The sequence below is a fragment of the Drosophila melanogaster genome, chromosome 2R (genome assembly GCF_000001215.4).
Source record: "Drosophila melanogaster chromosome 2R".
Taxonomy (NCBI): Eukaryota; Metazoa; Arthropoda; class Insecta; order Diptera; family Drosophilidae; genus Drosophila; species Drosophila melanogaster.
In genome coordinates this window covers 22,717,321-22,740,589 of record NT_033778.4, presented here as the reverse complement: position 1 = coordinate 22,740,589, position 23,269 = coordinate 22,717,321, and the positions used below count along the sequence as shown (strand labels likewise).

The 23,269-nt window shown below is 47.2% G+C and overlaps 1 protein-coding gene across 10 annotated transcripts; it reads left to right on the top strand.

The window, feature by feature from the left end:
- The first annotated feature begins 130 nt into the window (after positions 1-130).
- On the top strand, positions 131-23,269 carry jbug (jitterbug). Of its 10 annotated transcripts, NM_001274211.1 has the most exons (17): positions 131-221; positions 3,675-3,985; positions 6,394-7,044; positions 7,285-7,590; positions 7,872-8,608; positions 8,669-8,924; positions 9,099-9,446; positions 9,578-9,775; positions 9,847-10,280; positions 10,357-10,775; positions 15,048-16,059; positions 16,433-16,653; positions 18,563-18,711; positions 18,815-20,909; positions 20,974-22,466; positions 22,538-22,717; positions 22,780-23,269. In NM_001274211.1, exons 2-17 carry the CDS (start codon positions 3,749-3,751, stop codon positions 23,014-23,016), a joined length of 8,973 nt encoding a protein of 2,990 aa, NP_001261140.1. In that variant the 5' UTR covers positions 131-221; positions 3,675-3,748; the 3' UTR covers positions 23,017-23,269. The 10 variants fall into 10 exon arrangements, with proteins under 10 accessions (NP_001261140.1, NP_001261139.1, NP_726234.3 ...); NM_001274210.1 differs by lacking the exon at positions 9,099-9,446; NM_166546.3 differs by lacking the exon at positions 131-221 and having other exon boundaries at positions 3,545-3,985.

The window sequence follows — 23,269 nt, the reverse complement described above, 5'->3', positions numbered from 1 at the left end:
ATCGGGCCAAAAACGATGACGTAGCTGGATTCCAACGTGAGACTTCCAGTGCACTGAAGAGCGAATGGGGAGCGGAGCTTTTGGCCGATCGGGCCAAAGTCTAATAAGTCTAATTTCTGCTGCCAATTTCAGTCGTTGTGAGCAACTCGTGCGCGCTGGACGTGTTTTTTTCAATTGAAACGCTTTTTTGCTTTTTTACCCCGCGCAGGCGAATCCGAAGTGTAAGCAACAAGTGCCAAAAGGGAAACAAACACTCATCTACATGTGTGTATACCCACACATATTTGTGCTTTATTTGTGCTTTGCTGTGTGTGTGTTACTCCCCCCGACTTTTTAATAACTTCTGATGCCGTCGTCTAACGTTAAAGTTAACTACATATAGTTTTCATGGATCTTCATGTGTCTCGCCGTTCGCCTTGTGTTTGGTTTTGAGTCTGTTTTTCTTTTTTTTCGCTTTGCGTGCCGAGCGTTGTTCTAATTTTAAGCTGTTGCTGCTTAAATTAGAGGGGATATATATGTATATATATGTATCCATACAATTTCATGCGGAATTTGTGCTAAACACGTGAACGGGCCTCGAGGCGTGTGAATCGGAAGAAAAACCAACAAAACAGACTTGGCCGCCAGCATAAACACCAAAAGTCGCAGTTATAAGATATTCAGATTCAGATATCTGGCCGCCTAGCCCATTGCATAATAGGCGAATGCGAGGGGAAGCGAAAACAAAAACAAAACTTTAACTAAAGCCAAAACCGAAAGCGAATCTGAATCTGAGCCCGAGTCTGGGCTCGCGTCTGAATCTGAATCTGGTTTTTCCGCTGGCGCTGTTCGATTGGTTTTAAGTGCTGGCTAAAAGGCATTTTCAATTGTAATTGCTGCGGCTTTTAGGCGAATAAACGAGGCAGAGTAATGAGCAAAAATTAAAAAACAAAAGAACACACACACACAATCATTCATACGAACCAAGAAGGTTTGGCTTGGCTGCGCTTTGGCGACGCCTAACGGCATTAATCAAAAGACTGAAGACACAAACTTGGCAGTGCCTCAAAAAGAGCAGGGAACACATATGTACATATGTATGTCTGTGCGTATGTGTGAGCACATCGTTTGGAGTGTTTTCTATTTATGACGAACCGCCATAAAAATGATGCCAAAAATAAGCGCTTACTCGCTATAGAAGCGTGCGCTAATAGGCCATCATTTAACTGTAAGGCGTGGCAAGTGTTACAATCGCATTTGGCCAACAGGAAGTCGAATATGTAATACCAACAGACAAAACAAACAGCCCACCCCTAGTCTAAAAAGGAAATAGCACTGAATCTACTTATAATAATCTTGGAAAGGATGCCAATGTAGTATTAAACTTTTAAATCGTATTATATTCTTTTGGCAGGGAATCCAAGCAACAATTGGCTTGTGTCCAACTGAGTAGTAAAGTTAAGTCTGCCTGTTACTATTATAATAGAAATCGAATATTGAAAAAAAAAAGGGTTTAAGAAACCTAATTGATGAAATAACTCAATCATCATTTATTTTTCGAGGTTCATCTCTAGAACAGCCTTTCGTAGTAAATTCCGTAACCATCCATCAACATAATTATGGGCTTCACCTCCACTCCAGTTAATCTCATATATTTCAAAGTTAATGACGTTGTCATAGAACATCTAACCAAATATATTCCCACAGCTCGGATCCAAACAGAGTTGTAGCTAGGCAGCCACTACAGAATCATTGAGAAATCAATGGCCATTTGGTACACGGTTTTGGCACAAATCAAACTTGAAATCGCACCCACGTCTAGAACGAGGCGTTGAACCAACCAACCATGTGGGTGGCTGTCCCGATGACGACGACTACGAGATTTGGCTGGCCGTGTGGGTTTGCAAGGCAAAAAGCGAAATAAGTATATACGAATGTATATTCGGACAGCAAACAAATCGAAAAGTGTAAAAAATGCCAGACACCTACGTGCACATCGCATTCTGTGATATAGATACACCGATTTGTAGCCTACGATACGTACACTTTTGCCCATTCAAAGTCGAAAATTTCGGCCATTACGTAATGCCCTAAACTAGGTGTGCTAGCTGGCCCTCTTCTGCCATTTAAAGTCACGACAACACTTTCGATATTTACCTGCTGACCAACTGAGTAAACTAAGAAGCGGATTGGTCATTCCCATTACCATTACCATTCCCATTCCCCTTGGCCAATAGCACCACCAATACCATTATCATGACCATTCCCATGACCTTGCCGCCAGCTGAATCTATAGAACTCGCCGAGTAGTGGGGCTCATTCCACTCCGCTGGCGAGTGCAACTAATTAGGTTCATTGCCAATGTCAAGTGTCAGTAAATGACATCAGCCACGGGATCACTCATAAGTCCGAGGAGCAATTCATTAATTTCCACTTTTTGCTGTCCCCGCTGGTTAATTTATTTCATCCAAGCCACGCAGTTTTGTCACTGAGACAAAAACACAACAATGACATCTCTGCTTAAAATAAATTAAGGTACAAATTAGTTTGCGGCAAAGCGGTGTATTTAAGTAGTTAATTGATGTTTTAAGAGGAATTCCATTGAAGAGTTACTAGATTAGCTACGTCAACTGTCTTTTGTAATATTAGTCAGCATGATTTTCTCGCACTGTATTCTCCTGTCGGGGCGTTAAAAAAGTGCTCAAGCCACAACTCATCGCTGTGCCGAGCAAGTGATGAGTGATGTCATCCCAGAGTTGTTTACCTCTCCGAAAAGTGTTTGTCAATAAATAGTATTCGTATTCGTATTCAAAATCTGCATACCAGCCTCGCTCAGAACTGGACGTGCTATGATATATGCGATCTGTGGCAATTGACTTGTTTAGAAACGCAACCGGATTTCCTATAATTAAGTTGGTTAGACGGTCATTTGACGCCTCGTTGTCTTCGCAACGCCGTGTGGAAAAATGCCAAAAAGGCCATTCAGACGGCCAACTTTCGGTTTGCACAAATTGTTTGGGTAAAAGTGCGACAAGTGAAAACGGGCGAACAATTGACAATTGATCGTGGCAGATTTCATTGCTGTGATTACGTCCATTATCTTCTGGGGTGGCTCCCACGTTTACACACATGTTGGCCTTCTAACGTTTGTGAAAGACTTGCCCAAACAGCCACATTCACGACAACCACTGGCATCCACAGTACTGCCCACCAGATCTGCTCGCTTTTTGCCTGCTGTTGCCGCGGCGAAATTCCAAACTAAGTGATTTCTGTTATTTTACAGACTCTTTTTTTTTGTATTATTTTCGCCTTTTTGTTATTTTTGTATTCAATTTTCCTTTTCGCTCGCTTCGTTTTGGCTTGGAAGCGACGAAACCAGTTTTGCTTTATAGCCAGATTCAGAGATATTCGCACACACACATTCGCTGGCGAAACCCCCCGCATTTTTTTTTATAAATTCTCCTGCTGCTCTCTGGAGCTTTGAGCTTTGGCCATGACGTCATCGTTTGTTTTGGCCAGGCCAAGAGAGCAGAGCCGCCCAGATCGACCAGCTAAGCGCAGTTCCAGTTCGCTTCGGGCCGCGAGCGCGTGCAAACGAAACTAAAACTGATACTGAAACCGAAACTGAATAGCATAGCTACAACTTACAGCGATCAGAAGTATCTCATCGCGATCTATCCATTTCTCCCGATCAGTGTTTCGAACGCGAGTTACATCTGTACATACATATGTGCGAGTCGCAGGTGAAGTGCAGTGACGTGCAGTGAAGATGGACGTCAAGGACATAAAAGGCGCCAAGGTGACGCATGCGGGGCTGCTCAAGCACAACTCCGATGGAACCACCGAAACGCAGAAGATCACCCATGCCGGTCTGGTGGCCCGGAGTCCCGAGGGCACCGCCGCCAAGGGTATGAACATACGGGGCAACGAGGACCTCTGGGTAGAGATCCAGGCGAACACATTCCGCAACTGGGTCAACGAGCATTTGCGTGAAACGGGAATGCAGGTGAGTTAAGCCATAGATATATTGTAGATATATTTACATTCCGATTATGCAACACTTTCTAACCGACTGAGTAATGCCTGCCGCCGACTGAATATCTGATCGATCAAGCGCAAAAAACAATTACCCAATCAATGGGCTAGCTCCGTTGAATGTGGAATTCGTAGAACTATTGATGAAGCAGGGCCTGAGAATCGATGAGTGAAATACAAAACGTTTAGATCTGGAATTTTAGCCAGGAAATGATTTGCGAAGGCAGTTGCACATAGAAAAAGTGGCACTGCTTAATGAAGTGTAATTAGGGATAGAAAACAAAATATGAATATGTGAAATAATGAACACTTTTTAATTGAACTCTATACAAATAAAATTTTCGATTATTATAAATCGCAATTAAGAAGCACTTTAAAAGCAAGGTTTTTGAAGTTCATATACTGATCCCATTTAAGCTAAATATAATCGCATAACGAGCGCATTGACTGGTGACAGAACACGTAAAAGTATAAATCGCCATCATAAACTGGGGCTTCGAGCTCTTCCGCGAGTTTCCCTAAAAGGCCGGGCTCATAAAACTCGGCTCAATCGCCCACGCAGATCTTGAACTCCAATGGCAGCAACGACAATTACATTAACAATGATGCCAAGAGTACTCACACGGACTTATGTGTACTGCCAACAATGCATTTCATTTGTCCAGGGACTTTTGAACTGTCACTCGCTTCGACGGATTTTCTCACACGCACCGCACTGAAACGACCTGAACCGACCATATTTGGCCGGTTGAATGCCAAGGCCAACGCATCGAGTTCCCATTAGCAGTTACAATACACAAAACAAGCTAAAGCTTTTGTGCGCGATCTTGCCCGGTTTCGAGTATAAAATTCGGGGTTTTATTTTTTTTTTTTTACTTTTTCGGTTGGGCCAAAAACGTACATACATACGTGTATGTGTACATATGTGATGAGCAAGGCTGAAGACCCCTTAGTAAACAGCGCTAATTGTGACCTGGCTGGCGTCTATTTGGGTCACCAAACCAAAACGAGTCATCCAAGTTTGCGTTTTTTACGCTGTTTACAATTCTAGTTCATGCGTATGCGACAAATAATATTGCAATCCACTTTGTATGACAAATGCATGTGCAAACAAAAGGGAAATGCTTTGATGGGAGCAGATACACGGAGAGAAATATTCAAAGTGACTGCATTGTATGACCTTAACGTTTTAATGCAGTGCAACAACAGTTGCGGCAGGTAGAATTAAATTATCTCAAAATGATTGCCACCATGGAACTGTCGTAATAGAATGACTAGACATTTTCTGACATATAGCAAAAATTTATATGCAAATAAAAGTACATATATATTTTGTTAGGTGAAAACGCAACTCCCAACGAAACTCGAGTTCATATCGTAAAATCAGAGGAATCTTAAAAATTTAAGGGCGGAATAACAGCAGCGACAAATAACAACCTGCGGCAGCTTGTTAGAGAGCCATGGAGCAACTACATATGTGCGATGTGAGATTTTTATGGCATCCAATGAATATTTTCCTAGGCACAAACAAACAGCAACAGACACGCGATTGTCTCCGTACCCAGTTCTCCAGTTTTTTGTCGTATTTTATTTGTTGAGTTGAGTTGAGTGGAGTGGAGTGGAGTTCCCCCCAGTCGAATCGAATGCCGACAGCAGCCAGATAAAAAGCTTTATGTCAAATGCTTAAAATCGCGCACAATTGGTTGCACCCGGGCGGAGAAAGCCGCTCAGTTCGGAGCAGCGAACCTGTTGGGTTCCCAAGCCCATTCTTGAGCTCCATGTGCCATGTTCCGAGATCTGAGCTCCATGCTCCAAGTTCCGAGCAAGCGGTTTACCTTGCAAAGTGGGCCACCAGTTTGCGGAAGGGGCGTTGATTGCTCATTAGGAAGGCTGCCAGTCAAGCGACCTTCTTGCATTTGCGCAGACATGGTAGGCGTTTCGCACATTTGCTAATCTCCATTGGGAACTATGTACATATGTACTACAGCAAGTCTAGTAATCTCAACTAATGCATAGCTATAAAGAAAATGCTGCTAGAGTCATTAAATAAAGATAAAAAATCTCTTCTTTCGAACATTTTTTTGTTTTGGGTTAGCATGCTTTTTAAAATTAAATCTATATAGAATGGAAAAGTAAAAACTACCCACTTAATAAAAGTACATTTTGCAAATCCATTAGACCGTAAAAAGCTAATATCATATTAAATGCAATTATAATAATAAACCTATTATGGAATGCACTCCCATCTCTTACTTGCCACATTACTTGCGTTGCTAAACGGAATGTATTCCAGCAGTAATCTAATTATTTGCCACAAACTTTCCCATTACTATTTCTAATGATACGGAGAAGTTAATGCAAATTCCCATTGTCTCTCAGGTTCATGACTGGGCCACCGATTTCTGCGATGGCACTTGTCTGTGCGCCCTTGTGGAGAATCTGCAGACGCGTCCACTGAAACCCTCGTGGAATCGCCGACCCGCCAACCAGCATCATTATTTGGAGAACGCCACCACGGCGCTGAAGTCCATCGAGGCGGATCACATCAAGCTGGTGAACATCGGCAACGTGGACATTGTGAATGGGAACATAAAGCTGATCCTGGGCTTGATCTGGTCCCTTATCGTGCGCTACCAGATCGGAAGGAGCAAGTTCCCGCCGCGCAAACTGATGCTGGCCTGGCTGCAGGCCGCTCTGCCGGACTGCAGGATCACCAATCTGACCACCGATTGGAATAGTGGCGTCAATTTGGCGGCGCTCCTGGACTACTGCCAGCCGGGCTTGTTCCCGCACTGGCGAAGTCTCGATCCCAGCCAGAGTGTGCGCAACTGCACCCAGGCCATGGACTTGGCTCAGCGCGAGTTTGGAGTGCCCAAGGTTCTGGAACCGGAGTACCTCGCCTCGCCCTGGTTGGATGAGCTGTCCGGCATGACGTACCTCTCGTACTTCATGAAGCCCGGTGGTCCTGGTTACAATGCCACCATGCGATGGGTGAATACGCAGGTCAAGGACCCTGTGAAGAACTTTACGGTATGTTAATATCCATAATCACATATCAGTTATAAAGCAGCCTTCTTTTTTAATAAATCCTTATGGCTCTACAATAAAACACGCTTTTTCACCGCATTTAAATATGACCTTTTAATCCGTTGAACAAATGTTAATGTACATCTGCAACAATTGCATTAAAAAGAACATAAATACTTATTAATTCTCGTATTTTTCCAACCAATAATAATCGTATCCCATAATGGCACTTTCATTTCGCAGACCGACTGGAACGATGGACGCGTTATGTGCGAAATTATTAAGGGACTGGGTGGCTCGGCGCCCGCACCGGAAAAGCTCAGCACCGATCCCTTCCACTACGAGAACAACATTCGGAAGGCGGTGGACGCGGGCGCCCGGCTGGGCGTGCAGCCCATCCTGACGGCCAAGGACATGGCCAACCCGGAAGTGGAGCACCTGGGCATCATGGCCTACGCGGCCCACCTGCAGTGGGTGCCGCCGAGGCCTCCGCTGTCCGACCTGGTCAGCGTCTACCTGGAGAGCACATCCGGTCGGGTGGGCGAACCGGTGAGTGAAGCATATATATACAATATATATATGAATGTACAGATGGTGGCAAAATAATAGGGCACTCATGACTAGAAAAAAATATATATTATTACTTAACACAAATCCGATCAGTGGTGTTTACTTACAATATAACTGGAAAGATAGCTCCCAATTTTTAAATTAAACAAATATTTTTACTAGTCAGCTCAATTATTTTACCCATCACTGTGGGTGTGTATATGAACACTGCAGTCTGCCAGGTGCAGAGCGTAAATTTTTAATGTCCGATTCACACGCAGACCCACTTCCGCATCGACGTAATGTCCCGGGACATAAGCCTCAGCTCAGTACGCTGCCACGTGGTTCCTCCGTCCGGACAGCCGGGACAGCCCGTGCGGCTCAATGCCCACGGCGAAGGAGTCTTTGTGCCGGAGCGCTATGGGATGCATGAGATTGTGGTGGAGATCGGCGAGGACAGTCTGGGCGGACACTTCTTCCGAGCCCTGCCGCGCTTGCTGCAGGTGGCTCCGCCGGGAATGGCGCCCTGTGCCTTGGGCAGTCTCGTCGAGGTGCTGGTCAATGCCACCGGTGCGCCCAAGACGGAGGACATCCTGGTCACGGCGGTCTCGCCCACGGGCATCTCGCACAACTGCCCGCTGAAGAAGATCGACGAGGGACACAGTGCCATATTCAAGCCGGACGAGGCAGGTATCTGGGAGATAGCCATCACCTACCAGGGTCGCCACATCCAGGGAGGCCCCTTCACCTGTGCCGTGTTTGATGCATCCGGAGTTTCGGTCCATGGGTTAGATGGAGCTATGCCGCTGCGGGCTCACACCTTTGAAGTGGATGCCCGTGGAGTGGGTGTTTCGGGCGAGCTGCACGTGGACATTGTGCACGACAAGCATTCGTTGGTCTGCTCGGTGGAGAAGATCGTGGAGAACAAGTACCGGGTGACTTTTATGCCCAGGCAGAATGGAAAGTATCGGGTGTACATCTACTTCAATGGCTACGATGTCAAAGGTTCGCCCTTCATGTGAGTACATCCACTGGTCTTAGAGATTCAATATTTAATTGTGATTATGTTGAATTCCAGCATGCGTGTGGGCACCAAAGGAAGATCTGGCAAAACGCGCAGCAGTCCGCTCCACGACAGCAAACACCGATCGGAGAGTCCCTCGATGCACTTTGTCTCCACCACGAACACGCGGCACAATGATTACCGAAACTCCTCGCTTTCGAGGCACAACACGGCCGAGAGGACCAACAGCTATTCACCGCAGTACTCTCCCAAATTGGACACCACTGACTACCACAGTTCGAGTTCCAGGTACTATAAGCGGGAGAGCGAGGTAAGTTGAAGTCAGGGGAGCAGGCATGCGGCATGGGATATTCCTCTTCCTCATCACCCGAACCCATCAAAATTGAATGTTTGGCTAACACACACACACACACACCAACATGTCCACTCCTCCATCCTTGGTTCGGTCCCCAAACACACACACACTGAAACCTACCTTCGACAGGAGAACCATGCCACTCCGCCGCCAGCTCCACCACCAGCTAGTGGTTCCCCCACGGTCAAGTACCTAAACTCCGCTGATCTGTATACGGAAACTTTGAACGGGCGACGGGATTCGAAGACCTCGAACAGCAGCTCCACGAAGAACGACTACTACTACGACAAGGAGAACGAGCTGTACAGTCAGAGGCGTGCGGTGACCAAGCCCAAGTTGACGCCACCGCGCGAGGAGCGCGAACTGACCAGCACCACCAATACCAGCAGCAGCAGCAGCTTCCAGCAGCGCCACCAGCAGCTGGCCACCAGTACCCTGACCAGATCGCTTAGTCCAATACCTAGTCCCACACTCAATGTAACTAAATTTTTGTTGTTTCGATTTGCTTATCCCAAAAAGAAATTTATCCAACGATTAACTCTTGCCTGCTTTGTGTGATTCACTTATTGCGATCAGTTGGTAAACCTAGTTTTTTTTACTTTCGACAGACTCGATCAAGCGAAGTGCACACCCACAGTCCGTTGACCATCAAGACGTCCAATCAGTACGAGAGTTCCACACGGAATATCACCAGCAGTCCGCGGCACGCCTCCGTTTCGCCCGTGCAACGTTATTCTCCCAATAGCGCCTATATCACTACGGCCACTCACCGCATGGGAAGTCCCTTAACCAGTCCCGTTAGTAAGGTAAGGAGTAAAACGCTCTCAGTAAAAAAAACCCTTTAAACTCCTAAACTAATCCTTTCATCGATTTTCAGAATGGTTACGAGTCGTCACGTACCGTAGAAAAGTCATCGACCTACAAGTCCACCTCGAACTACGTCACCGATTCGAATATTCGTGCCAGTCCCTCGCTTTACGGAACTGCCGAGCGACTGCGTCGAACCGGATCCCCCGAGCCCCGCATCGACCATTCCTCCAATGTGAGGGTGTCCTCGATGAAGCCGGCTTCCGCCAGGCGGGACAGCTGGGACGTCATCAACAAGACGAAGCACATGCTCTCGCACAATTCGCTCGAATCGCTGGCGAACATGACCGAGAAGCAGCTGAACACGGAACTGCAATACAATCGCCCGGATTTGGACCACGAGACGCACCGGAACACCCAATACAACAAGTTCGCCCTGCACAAGCAGCAGCAGCAGCAGTCGGACTATCGCCGGGATTCCCCCGATGATGGAGAGCGCTACAAGTGAGTTCAATGATAACGTGCTGCATAATATTATTAAAATATTATAAATATGACCAACCATTTAATTATCTCGCAGACCCAGTGCCATTACAGTCAAGTCACATTCGAACAATACGTATACGGACAAGTCCGGTGGATATACGAAAACCGTTAAGGAATCCAGCGAGCATGTGGTTACCGAGAGCAATGGCCATGGCCCCTCCCCGGGCTATGGATACAGCTCCCTCTCCAGATTTCGACCCATAGACGGCAATGCCACTGGTGCCAGGGCCATTCGAGTGCAGGATATTCCGAATGGCTCTATTGGACGGCCTGTCGAGTTCGAGATCGATGGCTCGAGGGCGGGCTCCGGCAATTTGGAGATCCTGGTCAACGGCGGGCGTGTCACCTCCTCGGTGCGCTCGCTGGGAGGTCAGAGGTTCATAGCCAGCTTCACGCCGCACGAACATGGAACGCACACGGTGCAGATCACCTTCAATGGCGAAACAGTTCCAGGTGAGTTCGAGTTCGCTTACTAACCGATATATGGGGGTGTATGATAAGTGGCTTAGTTACTTATAAGGGCATCTAACTTGGGACCACATATTTTGGCCATAATCTTAGATAGGAACAGCTTACTGGTTCTTCCATTGTTAAACTCATGTGCGTAGTATGTGGAGTATGTAGTTTTAGAAATATTATACAAAAATTTAGTTTAATCAAGGAGACCAATATGATCTGGAATATATATACTATATAGGGTCGAAAATGCTTATTTCCCCAATTTACATACTTTTCGACGAGTGAAAATATATCTGCTAATTGTAACCTATGTATGGTAATATTTTGAAGAACCATCTACCCACTGTGCGGCGAATTCCCATCGTGTGAGTCGCTCTCTGAGTTTCCCACTCCCGCACACTCTCACTGGCTCTCAGTTGAGCTCAGCTGTGCTCACCTGCCGCAATCTCTGGGCGGCTTACGCTCCGTCGCGCTCTGCGATCGGATTTACCTGCTCGACGGGTTTGCGAGATGAGGGCGCTCCCATCGAGAGTCGCGTTGGCAGTCGAAGATCGCGCTCCAAACGAAACTGACACGTCGGCGGCATCGCGGTTCGCAAAACGCCTGGAAAATTGGCAAGAAAAACGCACCGAATTTGTGATTGCGGCTAACGGAGAATCCGATAAAAGTGAAGAACTGTGTGTTAAACACGAAAAAATAACCCCACGCGTAAATACAAACAAAAAAGAATACTAAAGAACAATTTATTGGACTGCCGGAATGTGAAGCGAATCGAAAAGATTCCGTGTCTGAGATTTCTAAGCCAAAGAAATATGCTAATATGCGCCCCTCCACTCTCTGTTTTTTTTTCGGGGTCTCTTGTGCGAACAAAAACCAGTTTAATGAACCTTTAAGCTGGAAATATTTCGACTCCACGGCGAACTCGCAGCGTTTTTGTTTGCACGAGGCTGAGTGTTTTGGCTTAGCCGAATCAATAATGCAATGAAAACTGTCTCCGCATTGCAGGGCATTTTCATTAGCCATTTTCCGCTGTGACAAAGGGGGCAGCCATCTTGGTTTGCCAACTGCAACTTGCACTCTTGGCCAAGATACAGATACACAGATACATCCGCGGCATACCGTTGTTGTTGTTGTTGTTGTATGTGGTTCAAGGCGCACTTGTTGCATGCCAGTGCATTGTGTGTACACATATATATATATATATATATCTATATATCTGTCAGCTCGGGCGGAAATCAAATATCTGCTCCTGCTGCAGCCGAAAACCCGTTGGGATAGGTTGTCAGTCAGGTGTGCAGGTACGATGGTATGGTATGCCATGGAGGGCGCGACAGGTATGCGCCAGATCTCCGGGCCAGATTGCGATTTCTTGGCCACGTCCACCACTTTCCACCGATTTTGAAGCTCACGAAATATATGCATACCTTACCTTCATACATATAGCCAAAGTTTAGGCATCGTGAGCAAACATTTCGATTTCGTTTGGCCGCATTTCGTTTAGTTTCGTTTCTTTTTTTTTTATGTTTAACAATGAGCGTCGGCCACACCTCTCTCCAACTCCATCTCATCGGAATTAGCCTCCTTTAGCCGCTTTTACCCGCCGCTTTTGGCCATTTCCGCTCAGCATATTGGCACACATTCCCACTTCCAGCTCGGCGCGGCTGTTTGGGATTTTTATGAGCCAACGCCATTCAAAGTGAAACTGCCAGCCCGTCTGGCTTGTGCATAATTTAATAACGAAAATTGTCGAAAGGCAGCAGCATTAACTGGTTTTCGACGCGCCCCTTTAACCCTGTATACCCCATTTAACCCCCAAAAAGCACAGAGAGCCGGAGCTTAACTCAAGTGATTATAAATACTGATAAAACGAAAGAAAAATCAAAAGAAAAAAACTAAAGTGTCGTGTGGTAAAAACGCGATTAAAACGTGCGCCGAATCGTGGTCGTGCCGCGATGTCATTTTGTGCAACGCTCCGCAAATTCTTATAAGCGTTTTCGCTTAATCGTTGTTGTCTTGTTGAAATTCAGATTCCAGCTACGAAAAAAATGCACACATAAATAAATAATTTACAACCCGCTGACATAATCGCTACACGAAATAATCTTCACCTCTTTCAAGTTCAGACGTCCCGCCAGCGATTGTGATTTGATTGTTGATTCTACAGCTCGCAAACGAATCGGATTTTGATTACCCAGCCATCTTGCACCGTCGACAGCATCGCTTCTCAGTCTCCAGCCACCAAAACGTAAATCCTCCTTTGTAACATTTGGAAAATAGTTTGGTGTAACGGTCAGGTTCTGTTTTTGGGTTTCAATGTGGGGTTCAGCTTGGGGTTCAGCATCGGGAATCGGAGAATCCGAATTAAAATAAGAATCAGATTCAAACCTCTGCGACAGCTGCAGGCCATCTAACGGGCTCTTGCGGCGAGTCACGTAACCGCAGGCAAAAAGTAACACACAAGTGCCTGCACTGAAAGAAAAACCAATACATACTTATTCAAATTTGTGAAATCATTGATGATGGTTCTCTAAGATAAGCGACTTTCTTTATGTTTATCTTTAGGTTTAGTTGTATGAAATTAAAATCAAACAAATTGAATGAACTTTCTCACAGGCTGTTACTTGCTTTCTTCAACGGCTTTTATTTGAGTGTAGCTCCACTATGGATGCCTATGCAGATTGAATAACAGCGTTAGATGCCGCATACCTGCACTTGTTCTCCGACCGCCGGGCAACAATTCACCGCTGCGATTAGCACTCCAGCTGGGAAACCGGGCAGAAAAGTGGCAAAAAGTCAGCTTTTCATTTGGCCGAATTGCAGTTGCTCTAGCCACTTGCTATTTGTTACTAGCGATTTACAACTTGGCTCGCAGCAACCGTGCGACTTGCGGCGAGGAAGGCGACCAAGTTTTGTCGGGTGCGTTGGACTCTTTGAATTGCGACGGTCGCCTAACTGTATCTTTTTGCATAGCCGCTGGCCATGCGCAGAGTTATGAGAGTGCGATAACTGATTAATGATGGCCTCAATTGGTAGAATACCGAAAACAAACACAGACAGCAACAGTCAGGAACAGTTACGAAAAGTGTTTGGGCCAAAGTGCTGCGATGGCAAGTGTCTTCCTTCCACTATGAGATTTTCACAGCTCGGGCAAATAAAAAATTGTTTGTTTTCTTTTCCTATTTGAGTTTTTGTGATTGAGCAAAAGTTTCCCAGGGAAAGAAAAGTCGCGCCAGCAGAGAATCCAAAACGAAGCAAGTTTGAGCTATGACAGTGCTGCAACTCGACTTTTTTTCCATCGAACTGGCGACTGACCGTTTCAGCGATTTTCATGGAAAGCCATAAAATACAGCAATACAGCAGCAAGTGCAAACGAGCACTAAAAGGAAAAGTGCAACAATTGCTAAAAGAGAAATGCATGGAAAGTTGCAAACAAAAGTAAATTTGAGCGCCAGGCAGCAAACACTAAAAAATGGGGAAAAAAAGACGACGGCCGCCGTGTCCAATAAAAAATGCTGTGAGTTGTGAGATGCGAGTGCCAACAAATAAGCGAGCGTTTAACGAGCCAATTGCCAATCTGCCCCACCATCGCAAATTGGCTTTAGAGCCACTCGATTGCGGCTTCTCAAAACGATTTAATGATGCTTTCGGGCTCATTTCGAAACATTCCTGGACTAGTCGCACTAAACGTAAACTACGTTACCAACTAGCGATACCAAAGCCACTCTGAGGAAAGTCGAGGCACAGATACGCAGCTCCAGATTCACATTCAGATTCAGATACAGATACAGATTCAGAGCCACAGATACGCACTTGTCGCCGGCAACCAGGCGGCACAGATTGAGATTGCCGACAATTATAATGAGACGACGCAGCGAGAAACAATGCAAAGTCGCAGCGGAAACCTTGTCAACTGAAGAATGCGAGGTTCGGTCGTAAAGTTGTGTGTTACCATGTCTCTTTCGATGCTAAGTCATAAATAGATGGAAACCAATTTTAATGTATCAGAGCAGAGCTACTTTAGCATTTAGCAAGTAGAGCTAAGCGTTCCGTACTTTACGTATTTAACCCACTCACTGGGAAACTGCCAATGTGGCATCCGCCTCAATTACCTGAGTTGCATATGCATACACACCGTTGTTTTGGGGTCAAATATGACTACAATCTACTTGGGTCGTTAAGTTAGCTGCTTAAAATGCAATTTGCCATGCAATCTTTATTGTTTTCAAGATACTAATCGATTGGTTCATTTGCTCTCCGCACCTACAGGTTCACCGTGGCACGCTGAAATCATGTCCTCACCCGGCCTAACCGCTCTGGGCGAATCCACGCGCCTGGTACCCGCCAATACGCCGGCGGTTTTTGAGATACTGCCGCCTCCTGGACAAAGCCTGAGTAAGGGCGAGTGCGTGGCGACAGTTTTGACTCCTAGCAAGTCAAAGCTGAACGCCAGAGTCACCCACGAGGCGGCAAATGGTGCTGCTCGCATCGAGTTCGTGCCCACCGAGGTGGGCACCCACGTGATCGATGCGTCCATTAACGGCACGAAGATCGCTGGCGGCCCGCTGATCGCCAAGGTCTACGACTCCAGCCTGATCCAGGTGACGGAGGTGAATGGCGGCGTGGTCGGCCAGGCGTGCCAGTTCCGCGTAGATGCCAGCGCCGCCGGCGAGGGCCAGCTGGAGATATCCATCAACGAGGGCGAGGTGCCCAATCATGTCCAGGTGGTGGGCGGTGGTCGCTGCCTGGTCTCCTTCACGCCGGAGCAGGCCAAGTCGCATCTGATTGACATCAAATTCAATGGCGAAACGGTGCGCGGCTGTCCCTTTGTCTGCGCCGTGGCGGACACCTCGCGAGTGCTCCTGAATCTCTCCAATCTGGAGCTAATCCCAGTCAACCGGCCCTCCTCCTTTCACATCACCGTGAGCGGAGGTGGAGCTGCCGAGCTGGCTGTCAGCGTGCGCGGTCCCCAGGGCGAGTTGCCTGTCCGGGTGACCGGAGATATCCACGCTGGCTTCACGGCCGAGTTTACGCCCACCACCGTTGGCGGCCACTCGATCAATGTGGAGTACAACGGATTCGCCGTGCAGGGAACCCCCTTCCTGGCCAAGTCATACGATGCCAGCAAGGTGGTGGTGGGCAGTGTCTCGCGGGGAACCATGGGACGCCCGGTGCAGTTCACCGTGGATGCGGGCGATGCCGGTGAGGGCAACCTGGAGATAACGATTTCGGCCAAGGGACAGAACATTCCCACGCAGGTGCATCCGCAAGGCAGTGCAAGGTGAGTCGAAATGCTTTCAATTGGCTAAATATGTGTGTGTGTGGCAATTTAAACTTTCATTTATTTGCTAATAGAGTACAATTATTTTTATGTCTGATGGGGATAATTTGTTTAGTTTTCTTTTTTATTGCGCTTCTTTTTTTCTTATTACTATAATTGCTTGAATTACTATAAGTGCTAAATTTTCTATTCAATTATCAAAATTATTCTCATCTATTAATAATTCTCTACATTTATAACTTTTTTTAGAGCTTTAATGAGAGCTACCGACAAACTGTGTAAGAAGTATCTTGCACTCGGCCGCAATTTGTTAAACTACCTTTAAATATTGTGGTTGCAACATTTAACATTTTGTATCTTTTCTCTTTTGCAGATTTTCGGTTTCGTTTGTGCCCACAGAGTCGTGCGAGCACACGATCAACGTGTCATTCAACAAAATGCCCGTTCCCGGCTGTCCGATTACGGTTAGCATCAGTGGGGGCGTGGCCGGGCCCCAGGTGTCCCTGGGTGGCCCAGGACCCGTGCATCAGACCAATTCTTTTGTAATCAATCACAATGGCGGCCGTTTGGAAGACATCGAGGTGAACGTGGAAGGTATGTAGGCACCGGTAGCCAGTGGAGTGCTCCTTGGGCCCAAATCCCAACTCTGCTAACCAAAAGTCATCTGTTTGTGTGGGGCTATCTGCCCCGATGGTCCACTTCATTCCCCTTATATGTGTCTTGTGCATTGGTTTTAGTCGTAAGGCTCGTAATTTAATTGCTCGATTGGCTTACTGTTTGTGTCTGCTAAGCGTTCTATTCGATGGGGATCCATTTGCATAAACATATCCGTATCTGGTAGCAGTAACCGTATCTGTAACTGTATCTGTAACTCGTATCTGCAACTCGTATCTGTAGCTGTATCTGTATCCGCATCGCACCCACTCTCACACCTCACGCACAAAAACTTGTACAGGCAATTTGTATGAGCGGAAATCGTTGTGGAAACTCCCAAGCATGCCACACCCCACTTTTCACCGCCCCCATTCACCAGACCCACATGTGGTTGATGTCTCCAGCTGAATCCCAGAGTCCAAAGACAAGGTGCTGCACTTAGAGACTGGATTTATGAGATGCGCAGCCTAGTCGTGTAGTTTCTGCGTGCTTTTGTAATTATGTTGCACATACATCATTTGCTTTTACAGTCGAACTTCGTTTAAAGAGCTTCAGTGTAGTATATTAAATATCTTTATACACATGTGAAGTATAGCATGTTTTAATACGGTTTTTTTTGTTTGCAGGTTTTCTAATTATATAAAAATTTAAGAAAAAGAAGATCCCACAGGATATTTATTTATTGATAGAAAAATATACCCAAGTACTTTGCTGAGCTATGGTTTTTTAGGAAAGTTCGACTGTAATACAATGCGTTTTGGGTATTATGAAGTAGTAGAATGTATGCAAATATGCCAAAGGGCCAGTTATGGAATCTTAGTACCCATAGATAGTTGCTATTACTCATGTAGTTCCAGCTTACTAGTCTCCTGTGTGTTTTGTGTGCATTTATGATTGTGTCTTACCTTTGTTTGTAATTATATGTCCTTTTGTAATAATGTTGCTCACTTTTGTATCTGTATTATATTTCAGGACGGCGAAATCTTTTGTACTAGAATATATATAAATCTATGCATATACTTATATTACCTATACTATTAAACGAGGGAGTAGTCTCCGCGCTCTCCCCTACAAATATATATATACTATCATCCAGGTGTATATATATTGTACTTGCTAACAGTCCGAACCACAAAATAACCCCAGACTGAGTCTTCGAATGAGCGAGACTCTATGCCAGCACAATAACAAACAAAGTATTTACTAATGTCCGATTGTTTACTAATTTGTTTCATACTGATTAATGTGTAGAATTACTCGAACAAAAATAAAGAAAATGGTTTAAAACAAACTCAATAGGTTGTATATCCAGCAGGCTCGTTTATAGTGCTCTGTATGCAGAGTGTACAGATCCACTTGGGATTGCTCTAATTATATCTATATATTATCTATACAGTATTGTCTCTGACCCTTACCCCACATATCCGTTTACTAACCGTTTCTGGCACACACTCAATACAATAATCAAACAAAACTAACCGCACTCCAAGTAAATGACTCGAACTAATCTTAAACACGATTAATCACAAACAACTCCCCCCGACTATCCGAACATTTTAAAGATTAAAATGACTAATCAATTGAACATTTTTCCAAATTTTTCGCTTCATCCGCGATTGAAAACTGAAACTAAACACTAACCCAACAACACACATCTGACCCAACTGAATCGTTGCCCAATTATCGAATTTCAACAAAACAAACAAACGAAATCAATCTCAAACTCGTTTCCGGCCGCGTCGCAACCGAAAATCAAAATCAAATCAAACACGCAATAATTAATCAATACTAAAATCCAATCGAAATGATAAACAAACAAAAACCAACGCAAAATCGCTGACCAAATCAGGACCTGCTGGCCAATCGGTTCCGGCGCAAGTGCATCAGTCCGCAGATGGTGTCTTCAAGGCGGAGTTCGTGCCGAGAGTCGTGGGTGAGCACCGGGTTAATGTCACGGTCAACGGATTACCCACCGCCGGAAGTCCATATGCAGCCAAGGTGAGTACAGAATCTTCTCATACCATGTATTAACTTTAAGTGTAATGAATTTAATGAATTTCGTTTTGATATCCAAATGCCATTAAAATGTTACTTCATTCAGGTCTACGATGTCAGCGCCATCAAGGTGAAGAATGTTAGTAGTGGCACAGTGGGCAAGGCTGTCACATTCCTCGTGGAGACATCACAGGCTGGACCCGGAAACCTTGAGGTGACCGTCAACGGAGGCAGGGTTCCAACTTCAGCCCAAGCCCAGGGTCAGCACACCTATGCCATTAGCTTCACTCCCCGCGAGGCTGAGAGTCACACGGTGGAGCTGCGCTTCAATAGCCAGGATGTTCCGGGATCCCCGTTCACTTGCCGTGTGGCTGCTGCCGCTCGTATCCAATCGCCGGAGACCATGGACAAGGTCAGCGTGGGTCGACTGTTCGAGTTTGTGGTTGAATCGGACACAAAGCCGACGGTGGAGGTACTCGGTCCTGCCAGGCGTAGTGTGCCCGTGAAGATCGATGCGTTGGGCTCCTCCACCCTGGGCTACAATGTCAAGTTCGAGCCAATGGAAGTAGGCGACCATTCGGTAGAGGTTCGTCTGCCCGGTGGTGGTCACGTCGAGGGCAGTCCGTTCCTACTGAAGGCCTACTCCGCCGAGAAGGTTATAGTCACGGATATCCGTGCTGGCGTGGTCAACAAGAGTGTGAGCTTCGGGATCAATGCCTCGCAGGCAGGAGCCGGCAATCTGGAGATAATTGTGGCCGTAAATGGCAAGAACGTGCCCAACTTTGTCCAATCTGAGGGCAATGCCCGGTTCAAGGTTAACTTCAAGCCCACAGAGGCGGCCACCCACTCGCTGTCGGTGCGATTCAATGGACATCCGGTGCCGGGCTCACCATTTAGCTGTCACATCGCCGCTGCTGCGGCCTCGCCCTCGATGGGATTGCCACGGGCGATGGCCATGGGAGAATGCCTGAAGCAAGCTGCCGTCAAGATGGACAACACCTTTGAACTCGAAGGCTTTGATGGCGTGGAGCCTCAGATCTTTGTGACCTCGCCATCGGGGGACAATGAGCACTGTCAGTTGAGTCAGCACGACGGAGGTAGTTACTCCGCTTCGTTCCGCCCCACCACTGTGGGTCGCCACCTGATCAGTGTGACAGCCAACGATCAGCACATCAACGGATCACCCTTCAGTTGCAACGTGTTCGACGTCTCCAGGGTGAGCATCAGCGGACTGGAGCAGCAGTATGGGCCAGCCAACCTGGGCGTTCCAGTTACCTTCAGCGTTGACGCTGCAGGAGCTGGTGAAGGAACCCTGGAACTGGTGGTTTCCACGGACAGCAGCACCGTTAAGGCAGAGGTGGTGGCCTGTGCTCGCGGTCTGTACGATGTAACCTTCGTGCCCCAGAGCACGGAACCCCACTACGTGAACATCACTTTTAACGAGGTGGCCGTGGACGGAAGCCCCTTCCGCGTGGACATCCAGCAGCACACGCAGCATATTCAGATCGGTAGTTTGGCGGCCATTGATTTCCCAGCGGACGATCAGATCGTTGAGATATTCTCGCCCGATCAGAAGTCTGTTCCGTATTCGATTAACCGGCAGACAGCCGAGTTCCGGACCCACATGACCGGGAACTATACTTTGCGTTTCATCGATCGCGAGACCCGTCAGCACATTGGATCTCGCACGTTGTGCGTCTTTGATCCCACGCTGGTGAAGATCACCGAGGTGAGCGAGGCATTCTGCCATCGTCCAGCCAGCATTGGAGTGTCCTTGAACGAAGCTGGGCAGGGAGACCTTTCGGCTTTGGTGCGTTGTGGCGCCACCGAAGTACCCCACACCATTCGCGGACCTAGCAAGACGGGAGTATATGAGATAGTTTACCAGCCCACGCGTGTTGCTCCTCACAAGATCAGCATCCTCTTTAACGAAGTGCCCATTTCCCTGAAACCCCTGGAGATCAATGTCCTGCCCGCCAGTGCAGGCAAAGAAATCAGTGTCAGTGGTCTGGGATTATACCAGTCGCGTGTGGGAAAGACCACTTCGTTTGCCATCGATACAGTCAAAAGGCCAGCTAGGGAGTTCGATGTGGTGGTCTCCGGACCAGGAGGACAAGCTCTTCCGGTCAGATGTTATCAGACCAAGAACGGACACCTGCAGGCGGAGTTCACTATCAACAAGCCGGGACAGTGTGTCATTGGTAAGTTGAAGAGTTAACATACTTCAGACTGAGAATCTAATCGGCATGCTTTTCTTCTTTACAGAGGTACTCCACCAATCGAAGCCTCTGCCGGGAAGCCCATTTACGTGTGAATCCTTTGACAGCAGCAAGGTCAGCACCCAAGGAGTCACTAAGGAACCATTGGCCCTTCACAGTCCAAACAGTTTCACAGTACGCACGGATAATGCCGGAACCGCCGAACTGGAGGCGTTCGCCATATCGCCAAGCAATCAGAGCATTCCCGTTCTAATTAGCGAGCAATCTGATGGAGTCTACAACGTTGAGTTTGTGCCCTCGCAGCCAGGCAACTACAAGCTGACCCTCATGTACGGTGGAGAGACGATTCCTAGTTCACCACTGAACTTTACCGCGTCGTCCAGTGGCGTAAGGAATGACGCCCGTGCCGCTGGACACGGACTGGAGGTGTGCCACCGGAACAAGGAGGCATCCTTCGTTGTCTACTGCCCCATCGCCCCGAACGTCCAGATTGAACGATTGGACGAGTATGGTGAGCGGATTGAGCCAAAGATCAAGGCTCTGGGCAACAATGAGTGGCGCATCTCCTACACAATTCTGTCCGTGGGCAAATACGAGATCAGAGCTAGCTGTCCAAACAGGGGAAGCTTGCCGGGATCGCCGTGGCACATCAGTTGCGTGGAATCCAACAAGGTAACACCTGTGGGTGGTTGGGGTACTCTCGTAGATCACGATGGCCGTCTGATTCTGCCCGCTCGAATTATTTTCGACGTGGAAAATGCGGGGCCGGGAAAACTGGTTTGCAGCATCGATGGCATCGAGATACCGGTGGACAAGTTGGTCGACGGCAAGATGTGTCTGAACATCACTGGCGAGAACCTGGCTGCCGGCGAGCATGACTTGGATTTGACTTGGAGCGGCTTAACCATCACCCAATGTCCCAGGAGTGCCTTCGTCACAGGTCAACAGGCGGCGGATAAGGTTCAGCTCATGGGTCGGGGTCTGGCTGCAGCTCAAGCTGGAGAGGCTGCGCACTTCACAATCGATGCCTCCAATGCGCCGGCTGGCAGACCGGAGGTGATCCTCACCAGCCAGGACAACACGTCGCTGCCAGTGAGCTTGGCGCAACCGAGACCAAGTGAAAACATCTGGTTAGCCTCATACACTCCACTGAAATCCACAACTGGCACTCTAAATCTCTCTGTAAAGTGGAATGGTCGTTTGGTCAAGGGATGTCCGCTAACGGTGGCAGTCGGCTCTTCAATGGATGCCTCAAAGGTGATAGTCTCCGGTGAGGGACTGCGTCACGGTATTGTGGGCAAGGACATTAAGTCTTGGATAGACACCAGGCGAGCAGGACCCGGCGAACTCACCGCCCATTGTGCTGGTGTACGGAAAGTAGCCTACTGCGAACTATACGATCATGGAGATGCTACATTCACACTGAACATCAAGCCCCAGGAATCAGGTCGCCATATCCTGACCATCAAGTACGGAGGACAAAATGTTCCCGGCTCGCCATTCGCACTGAAAGTGGCCGGTGCACCGGATGCCAGTAAGGTCGGTTCACATACATATATGTATATACATAATAGCATAGCATTAGCTAATCCTCATCTCTAATCTCACAGGTCCGCGTTTATGGGCCTGGAATCGAGCATGGCGTGCTGGCCACCTTCCAGTCGCGCTTCATCTGCGACACTCGAGGAGCTGGAGCTGGTCAGCTGACAGTTAGGGTCCGTGGACCCAAAGGAGCTTTCCGCGTGGAGATGCAGCGTGAGAGTCAGAAAGATCGCACCATACTGTGCAAGGTAAGATCAGCTATATCTCGATCGCGCCACAGATATCTAACTATTCTCCCAACAATCTCTAGTACGATCCAACCGAACCGGGTGACTATCGAGTTGAGGTCAAATGGGCAGGCGAATTCGTGCCAGGATCGCCGTTCCCCGTCATGATCTTCGACACTGAGGAGGAGTTACGAAGGTACTTACAGGGCATATGAGGCCAGCTCAACCACCATGTCATTGTCTTCCCCAGTGGCCTTAGTCCGCTACCAATTAGGCGCGATCAATCCCGACGACGTGCCTCCACTTGCTCTCCCCTCTAGAAGCCCATAAAACCTTGTAGTATACTATGTATGTGTAATTAAGCTAACAACGAGACCTAAAGAGTAACATGTTATACTAATCGAGCTAGCTAACTTAAAAACAAAATGAACCGAATAACGAAATCTTTAGGCTAATCCCAAATGAAAGCATTCGCTTTTGATTATTTATAGTTTTAATATGTTGAGCAATGTAAAAACTTGCAATTGGTTTAATTAATTAGCATTGTATGCAATACAAAATACACATATAAAT